This window comes from Adiantum capillus-veneris, chromosome 29 (assembly GCF_014529385.1).
Source record: "Adiantum capillus-veneris isolate H3 chromosome 29, ASM1452938v2, whole genome shotgun sequence".
Lineage (NCBI taxonomy): Eukaryota > Viridiplantae > Streptophyta > Polypodiopsida > Polypodiales > Pteridaceae > Adiantum > Adiantum capillus-veneris.
The window spans coordinates 116,025,515-116,035,610 of NC_140959.1; the positions used below are offsets into that span (position 1 = coordinate 116,025,515).

A 10,096-nucleotide genomic window follows, 5' to 3' on the forward strand; every position below is an offset into this window, starting at 1 on the left:
AAAAATATTTTCATGAAATATCATTTTAGGAGGTCTTAAATGAAACGATTCTTTTACAAATCAAAATATTACATTATTTCACATCATGTCTTTTTAAGAGGTCTTAAATGAAAAGATTTTTTTACAAATCAAAATATTACATTGTTTCACATCATAGCATCAACATTCTATGAATGTACTACTGATGCTTTGTTCTAAACAAAGATAAAATAAATTTTTTAATGAAATGAAGCCCATGCTCTTAAATAAAATCATTTTTTTACAAACTAAAATAACAAAAAAAAGTGAAAGAGGAGCGTGACCCTATTTTCAATGGTCCTCTTTAAAAAAAGAGATACACAAATGTCAACACCTTTCACAAAAACCTAAAAAAAGAATTAAAAAACAAGCAATTGTATGTGTCCTCCATTTGATCGACTTACATCCACGGTCCACAATTTGCACCCAAAATCCATCCATCTCACTATGGTCTTCTGCAGACCAACAAACCCACAAGTAAAGAAAGGAAAGAGACGTTTTAACAACGTAGGACGTTTTAACAACGTAGGACGTTTTAACAACTCTTGAAATTAAAGAGGGTTGGTGTCCATTGGCCAATAAAACCATGTCTCCATAGCATGAGTGGTGGCTACAATTCCATAATGCATGTGACTCTTGCATTGCTTAATTGTAGAGCTTGAGTGACATATAGTCTATTTCCAAAACGACAAAATCCATCTTCTAATGTGAATGGATTTTGTGTCTTTGGTCAATAACAAATAACAACCTAAAAACAATGGAATAGCATATTCGTAAAATCATTAAATCATTGACTTACATAAGTGGAAAATACAATATTATTTAATGTCCAAAGGGATTTAGGGGCGTGTGAAGTGCTCGAACATCAAGAAGTTACATCAAGAACCTTTGAAGCCGTTTCTTTGTTGATATGCTGCCAAACTTGAAGCTATTGTACAAACTAGGCCACAAAGTATTGATTTTGTGAAGGCAAGTTCAATTGATAGATGTGATTTTTTTTGGTTTTTTTTTTTTGCAAAACTCACAAATAGTATTAAGAACATCAGAAATATACACCACCCTCGAGCTCAGATCGAACCTTGAGGGTCAAAGGATTATAAGTTTTCTGCTTGACAGAAAAACCACTCCTAGGCTTTACTTATTACAAGATGTCATTATGACATATAGTGTTCTAGACCAGTCCTCTGAGGCTTGTTTGCCTCCGATCTTGTGGATCGTCGCTCTGCTCTCTTGTATGATTCCACAAAAGCTTGCCACAGCCAAATCCCCCTCAAACACGCGGTGGTTCCTTGCTTGCCAAATATGGTGAAAGAAGTACTACCTAATTATTTGAGTGCAGACAAGAAGAGCAAGACTTCCCAACTTGTTTTACTACCAAAGAACAGATCTGTCTTGAAGAACTTAATTTGCCATGTCCTTTGAATCCACTTGCATATTTTCCCAGCCATGCCACTAATTGCCTGGCATCCCATGAAAAGGTGGGCTAGGTCTTCACTAGCTATTCTGCACCCCGAGCAACGATCGGACCCGATCTTGTATCTTACGTGAAAGAGAGATTGGAGGATGCAAATGAAGTACAATTGGGCATTTAATACAAGACAAAAACAAGGGCATGAGAGTGGTATGCTAGTGGTAGGACATGAGAGTGGAGAAATAGAGATAATGGATGGTGACTACTTGTGATCTATAGGAAAGATCCACCAAAGAAATATGAGATATATAATCGATGCAAGCCAGAATAGGTTCTTGCAGAACGCATACCACATTGTGGCTATGTGAACATACCCTTGGTGTGAATCACTAAAGATTATAATGGGAGAATTCTCTATTGAATGAGCGAAAAGATCTTTTTAAAAAACTAGACAGATATTGAGATTATAATGGGAGAATTCTATATAAACGAGCAAAGATCTTATAAAAAACTTGACAAATATTGAGAGGAGGTGGTGCAAGCGACTCATAAATGGTTGGATAGTATGGGGGAAGATAGTAGTGATATCACTTCATAAGATCAATGGTGTCTCCCATTAGGTGTTCATATGGGAGGAGCATTAATTCCTATAGTCCACATGAGTTGCACAGGAGGGCTTGAGCTTGACAAGCCTCATTGCCCCCAAAATCCTCTCCAGAAGCTCACTTGGATGGATGCCCTCCAGCACAAAGCCCATATCCCCCATGATGAGCGAGTCAAGATCTTGACGCGGGCATTGTGGAAGGCGTCATCCCCATCAAGGAATCTCTGCATAAGGGAGCCCTGGGGAGGGCTGGTGAAGCTTACAAAGTAGAAAACCAGGCTATGGTGAGTCTTGTTGCCCACCTGGAAGTTGAAAGCCCAGACAAACGGCTGGTGCTGGGGGGATTTGCCGTCGCAGCGGAGAGCGACAGCGGCCTCGAGTGCGGTGCGGACACGCGAGTGCGGGTGATTCATGATGTGGGTGATCGGAGAGGGGCCCTGGAGGAAGTCGAAGGCGAGCGGTTGCAGGAGGTAGTCGGAAGCTGGGATCTTGGCCTTGGATGTGAGGTAATCTGCGCTGCGGACGGAGAGGGCGGGCAGGCCCAGCTGTTTGGGGCAGAGTGGAGAGACAGAGGGGTTTGGCCACCTTGTCTCAGCCTCTCCACCCACTCTCGGTGCTCAGCGGGAATTTCAGCAGCAGAAGCTTCCATCGGGGCAGATAAGGAGCCGCTGATGTTGTTCGCCCTCCATTTATTTGGCCCTCTCCTGCCAAAAAGTTCAACGCTTAAAATGAGCTAAGCCCGGGACATTTCACTTACCTTATTTGACTTCGAGCCAATTCACGTGGACGTGATTTTGAACATGCAACTCGAGGCGTTCTATTCATACTAGTGTGGCTGGCGGCTTCGCCGCCTCTCTCTCTCTCTCTCTCTCTCTCTCTCTCTCTCTCTCTCTCTCAGCGGCCCGGTTCTCTCTCTCTCTCAGCGACAGGTTGCAGTGCGCACACCTCCGGAGCTTGCCGGTTGAAGCTGCTCACGACACGTGGCCAAGGGGAGGGCCGGAATCCCCTCCCCTTTTATCTATTAGTATAGATGAAGATTCCAAGGCGCTGAGATCTCTTTGCCGTGTTCTATTTTTCCCAAATGAAGAATGAAGAAGCGCCTTTTCCTTGTCGGCACTTGTTGTGTTTCGTGGTTGTATCCTCACTCCACCCTTATGGGCAAGAGCACCCTCACAACCTGTTCACAACGTGTGTGCAACTACTTTGTTGATGTGCTCACTGAAAACTTGCATGGTTTGCAACTTATTGCACACAAGCTGCCAACCAGCTCGCCATGTGGCGTGGCTCTTAGCTACAGACTATGGTTGCCCATCTAGCACCTTTTCTTTAGGTGCAACTATGCGCTTCAACAACATTCGTTCTGGCCACACACACACAATTTGGGCGATCTATTTTAAAAATGGGAGCTAAAGGTCCAAACTTCACTTCAAAGCTAGACGAACAATCTGGAGAGAGGGAGAGCATGCATTGGCTATGGCCCAAGTTTAGAGCACATCCACATTGCCTGCATCTTACATGTTGCCTTTGCTTTGTTTATAGGCAACAATCTTGCCAATGTTGAAGGCTCATTAAAGATTGTTCCCCGCATGGTTGTGCAAACTATGCCAAAATCAACATAGTTGTAGACCTTTTTTTTGCATAGTTCTACTAATCTCTATGTGATGCCTCACGTGGCCATGACTGAGGCATAGTTATTTGTAAACGTTTATGATAACTATGATTCGTGTGACCGCCATCTTAAAGGTACTCTTGAGCCTTTTTTGTTAATCAATGTCTCAATAATAGACCTCAGAATCTAATTCCTCATGATTATGCCTTTTCAATCACGACTGATGTGTGACCCACACATTGCTATAGCCAAGAAAAGGATGGCCATTGCGTCATACACACACACACACACACACACACACAGGTGTGTGCGAGTGTCTATATGCACACAAGTAGAGAGAGTGGACTATAGTCCTTGTAATCACTCCAAGAAGATGAGAATTCTCTCTCTCTCTCTCTCTCTCTCTCTCTCTCTCACACACACACACACACACACACACACACACACACACACACACACACACACACACACATATCAGATCTTGAGATCAAGATTTGTCAATTAAATTTTGAATATCTATTTGGATCAATAAAAATTCTCTCTCTCTCTCTCTCTCTCTCTCTCTCTTTCTCTCTCTCTCTCACACACTCACACTCACACTCTCTCTCTCTCTCTCTCTCTCTCTCTCATACACACACACACACACACACACACACACACATGTGCACGAAGTTTTGAGGTCGAGACTTGTTGAGTAGATCTTTGAGATCTCTCTAGGTGAATAGAAAGAGAAAACTATAATAACCATTGAGTTTGATGGATTGGTTATCACAATTTCCTCTTAAAAAGAAGCTCTTAAATTAATTAAAGACTTGTCAAGTTTAAGACTTCAGGTCCCTTGATATGTTCGTATGATATTAAAACTTCTCTCTCTCTCTCTCTCTCTCTCACACACACACACACACACACACACACACACACACACACACACACACACACACACACACACACGTCTGTGCTAGCGCACAACCCCTCGATTACTCTCTCTCTCTCTCTCTCTCTCACACACACACACACACACACACACACACACACACACACACACACACACACACACACACATGTGTGCTAGCGCACAACCCATCGATTACCCTATCTATCTCCTTCCATCAATCTTTCTCTCGGTATGAAAAAATTCGACCCCGTAAGGAGCTAAACCTATTCTCTCTCTCTCTCTCTCTCACACACACACACACACACACACACACACCGTAAGGAGCTAAACCTATTCTCTCTCTCTCTCTCTCTCTCTCTCTCTCTCTCTCACACACACACACACACACACACACACACACACACACACACACACACACACGCACACACACATGCCTGTTGATGCACAACCCCTTGATTACCCTCTCTATCTTCCTCCATCAATCTTTCTCTCCCCATGGAAAAATTCAAGCCCGTAAGGAGAAACTACTCTCTTTCTCTCTCTCTCTCTCTCACACACACACACACACACACAAACACGCATACTGGCGTTCAACCCCCTGGTAACCCTCTTTATCTCCCTCCATCAATCTTTCTCTTCTGATGGTCAAATGGAGGCCCATAAGAGTTGCAACTTCTCTCTCTCTCTCTCTCTCTCTCTCTCTCTCTCTCTCTCTCATTTGTGTGCCACGCGAGGGTGTAACAAATTTTTTATATGTGCACCTCTCCTCTTTGTGCATATCTTGCACTCAAGGTGGTGAGAGAGTGACCGTGGATGTACTTAGCATCTAGCTTTTCAGAGCCTCTCTCATGCCTTTCCATGTTGGGTCTATTGGAGACCCATGTTAGCAACATGGATTTCAATAACATGATCACAAACACGCAAGCATGTTAATAACATTGAGTGACACCCTTTTTAAAACACATGAACACGTTAAATATTCATATAAACTTCTTATCAACTTGCAAAAATGCCCAAACCGGTAATTCCGCCGGGCTTTTTCTATATCTTTGCAGACCCATTGGTGGAATTTTGCCATATCCCAATGGGCCAACCACGAAAAAATAATAGCCCAACCGGCTTTTGGTGGGGTTATCAGGTCACCATTCATCGGCTTAAATGTGATCACGTAAAGTGTAATTATGTGAATATGATAATAACACATGGTACTCAGAAAAAAGTTCATGTGATCATGTGATTATTAAATCCCTGGCTTAGCAAAAAAAAGAAACAAAGTTTAGTGTACTTTTAACGGGCTAAAATTGTAAAAACTCGGCTACATTCCAAGCTTGTCTCTATGAAAATCGATAAATTTTGCAAGTTTTAGCCTAAATACCAAAAACTCTTCATATTTTAATCAAAAAAATAGAAGAGTTTTATTTGTGTCCTTATTTATTAAATCACTTCAATTAGGAAAAATATTATAAGTAGATGAAAAATTTCTTATCATAGAATTGACTCCCTTCTTTTTTGAAACAATACGTAATTGCTTTTGGAGGGCCGCCAGGTTGTTAGGGAATCTCTCTCTCTCTCTCTCTCTCTCTCTCTCTCTCTCTCATTCCAGTGTTGCACACAAGTGTGTAATCAATTTTTGGCAAGTGCACCTCTCCTCTTTGTGCATACATTGTGCTCGAGAACTGCCAAGTTGTTGGGAAAACTCTCTCTCTCTCTCTCTCATGCCAGTGTTGCACACAAGTGTGTAATAGAGTTTTGAGAGGTGCACCTCTCCTCTTTGTGGACACATTGTGCTCAAGGTAGCGATGAGAGAGTGATCGTGGATGCACTAAGCATCCAAGTTTTTTGTGCCTCTCATGCCTTCCATTTTGGGTTTGTTGGAGACACGTGTTCGCAAAAATTGGGAGTTTAGTGTATTTTTAACCAATTGAAATTGTAAAACCTAGGATACGTTTCAAGCTCGCCTTCAAGAAAACCGGTAAATTTTGCAAGTTTTAGTGTAAATATCGACAATTCTTCAAATTTAACCTAAAATCCGAAAGAGTTCTAATTAAGTCCTTATTCATTAAATTGCTTCAATCATGAAAAATAGTATAAGTGGATGAAGCATTTCTTATTGTAGAATAGACTCCCTTTTTCTTGAAACAATATGTAATTGCTTTTGGTTGGCTTCTAAGTTGTCAAGGAAACTCTCTCTCTCTCTCTCTCTCTCTCTCTCTCGTCAGTGCCCCATTTAAGGATGTAACAAATTTTTGATAGGTACATCCCTCCTCGTGTTACATAATGTCCTCAGGGTGGTGAAAGAATGACAATGGATGTATTGAGCTTGATAAACTATCAAAATAGAGTCACCAATTTTGAGGACTCGGTGTGGATTTGTGTAGAAAGCAAAAGGGGGTTTCTTTATGGCCTTCAAAAGGAAAAGTGGAGCCACTCTTTAAATCGCCTTCAAGAGAAAAAATAGTCACCCTTCATCGACGAATAGTGTTGATGCTTTCAAGGTTCATCTCTCTCTCTCTCTCTCTCTCTCTCTCTCTCTCTCTCTCGTTGGTGCCTCATACGAGGATGTAATATATTTTCAATAGGTGCACCCCTCTTCTCTTTGCACAACATGTCCTCGGGGTGGCAAGAGAGTGATCCTGAATGTACTAAGCATCCAACTTTTTTACATCTATTGCGCCTTTTCATTTTGGAGCTATTCAAAACCAATGCTCGCAAAAATTGGGGTTTATTGTATTTTTAAACCAGCTTAAATTGTAAAATCTTAGATAGATTCCGAGCTTTACTTTTAGTATAAATACCATCAATTCTTCAAATTTTGACCTAAAAATCAAAAGAGTTTTTAGCGTGCCGCTTATTTATATTGAATTTTTTTTAATCAAGTAATAAGTTAGAGCTCCTATTCAACGATAGAATTGTGGGCTCTTTTGAGGTCAAAAGGTCTATTAAGCAGGGATGTCCTTTGGCCCCCTTGCTATTCGCCATAGGATCGCATCCTTTAATCACGAAGCTCGAAACTAGTGCGGAACGAGGGGAGTTGCACGGCCTGGAATTGCTAGGAAACAACCAACTCCTAGCAAAAATTTTTGCAGGACGATTCTCTCCTCTTCTTGAAGGCGTGCCCCCAGGTTATCAGGAAAGCTCTAGAGATTGTACAAATATTCTCAGTAGCTTCGGGGTCCCAATGTAATATAGAGAAGTCAAGGCTGATCTCCCTATCGGAAAATGACTCATTTGACCCTTTTGACTTGTCGGGAGAGATTGTCACAAAAGGGAATATCTTCAGACATCTGGGAGCCCCCTTGGGGGTGGACGTAATTCACAAGCAAAGATTTCACTGGGTGCTAGAAAAAATCAAAACAAAAATGAGTAGGTGGGAGTATGCTCTTCTCCCATTCCCAAGTCGGATAAAAGTGATAAATGCCTTTATGCTTCCTTATATTGCCTTCACTAGCCCGCTTCTCAAGATGGCTAAGTGTCACTGGAAAGAGTTCTTAAAACCAGTGAAAAGGTTTTTATGAAAAAACAACAGAAAATCCTCCAGGCCATGGCAATGGGCCCGTTGGGAATCAGTTGCTCGGCCGGTGAATCAAGGAGGCCTGGGAATTCTGAACCATGTGCCCCATGCAGAAGCTTATTGCACCAAATTTGTTGTTTCCTTGGCTAAACAGGATCAAGTTTGGGCTATCATGATCAAAGATATGATAGAAGCAGCTCAACTTGGTTCGAAAGGTGGAAAATGGAGAGGGGTGGAGGTTCATGACAAGCTGTTAGCCCCGACGTGGACTACCCTAAGATTGGGGGGCAGCTCAGGAGAATTGGTAAGAAAATGCAACAGAGCAGCAGGAGTCTTAAAGATACTTCAAGAACTCCATTTTGCATTGGTCCCCCTGGCTTTCCAAACTTGTAGATCCACCACAAATTCCCTATTGGATAGAGAGAGCCAGAAAGCTGAATAATAAGGGTCTGAATCGACTGGGGCACTTCTGGGATAGTGACAACAAGAGTTGGAAGACCATTGATCTCCTGGTTACCTAGTTCCAACTAAATAGCTTAAAGGTCTTGCTGGTCCACAAAGTGAGGAAAGAGCTTGACAATATAGTGATGCCTATCTATGATTCGGAGTTTGACTGGATGCCTGGAAATGGCCCGGAAGCGAAAACCCCATCCGAAATACATTTACCATACAATGATGCAAAAGAAGAATTGGTCTAGCCCCCTCAACAAGATATGGAAAAAACAATGGCTGGAGGAAAGGTGGGAGCAAGTAATGGAGAACATCTGGAAGCCAAAGGTTCCGCAGCACGTGAGGGTATTTTTATGGAAGGTAATTAGGGGTGCTCTACCGACGGGGGTGAAGAAGAAAGAAGGATGGGGTCAGATCGATACTTGGGTGCAGGTTGGCTAGTGAAGATCTGGCCCACCTCTTCATGGATTGCCCAACTATCAAAGGCCTCGCAGGGAAAATATGTAAATGGGTCCAACGAACATGGAAAGTTGGTTTTTACAAGACTGATCTATTCCTTGGAGGGAAGAATTCAGGTGGTCCTACCATCCTCATCAGTACTCAAATTGTCAGGTACTTCTTCTTGCATAATGTATGGCAGACAAGGAACCACCGTGTGTTTGAAGGAGGTCTTGAGGTGGCAAGCTTCATAGAAATTATACAAGAAAGCGAAGTGCTAATTTGGACGCTCGGGCGCAAGCAACACTCGGAGGATTGGTCTAGGACTACTTGTGCCTTGTTGTCAGCAGAGGGTATGCCTAGGACGGGGGAAAATCTTGGCTATTGGTAATTAAAAGATCGCTGAAGAACATGATAATGGACCTTTTGTATCAAGGATAAGGGGGAAAGTTGGTTGGGATCGCTGCCGATGTAATTATGTTCCCTGGATGATGTCATGGCTCATCACAAGCATGACAAGACATTGTAATTTTTGGGTTGATTAATATAATTCACTCACAATTGTGAGTTTTGGAAAAAAAAAAGATTTGGCCCACCTCAACAACCCAATTAATGATGGCCGCGTGTTTCGGGTGATTTTCCCTTGCTCCGGGTCAATTGGCTAATGGGGTGACTTCACTCTATCTTTATGATGATGGAGTGCCAGGGGTCACCCCATATGCGGCTCTATAACTTTTGTTCATCTCCCTGGTATGTTTTTTAGGGTGGCTTCATGTCTAGCTGATGTCATGCTCTTCTCTGGAGGAGGATCACTTTTAAGAGTGATAGTCTTGGTGCTTTCCATGGCCCCCTCTGGTTGGTTGGGTCTTGGTTGTACTTTCAATCCATTGCTCACTTGTGTGTCTCTCGGCTCTAAATAAAATGATAAACTATCAAAATAGAGCCACCCTTCAAATTTTGAGGGCTTAGTGTGCATTTGTGTAGAAAGCAAAGGGGGGTTTCTTTATGGCCTTCAAAAGGAAAAGTAGGGCCACTCTTCAAATCGACTTCAAGAGACAAAATAGTCACCCTTCATCGGATAGTGTTGATGCTTTCAAGGCTTCTGTGTGTGTGTGTGTGTGTGTGTGTGTGTGTGTGTGTGTAAGACAAGGGAAGCTAGA

General features: G+C 42.4%; 1 protein-coding gene across 1 annotated transcript; it reads left to right on the forward strand.

The window, feature by feature from the left end:
- The first annotated feature begins 2,177 nt into the window (after positions 1–2,177).
- LOC147419814 (uncharacterized) lies at positions 2,178–3,735 on the forward strand. Its single transcript, XM_086505558.1, has one exon. It carries the CDS (start codon positions 2,315–2,317, stop codon positions 2,768–2,770), a length of 456 nt encoding a protein of 151 aa, XP_086361684.1. The 5' UTR covers positions 2,178–2,314; the 3' UTR covers positions 2,771–3,735.
- The last annotated feature ends 6,361 nt before the right edge of the window (positions 3,736–10,096 follow it).

Bases quoted from the DNA above. Each gene is read 5' to 3' on its own strand.
- LOC147419814 (XM_086505558.1), top strand. From the start codon at position 2,315: ATGGTGAGTCTTGTTGCCCACCTGGAAGTTGAAAGCCCAGACAAACGG.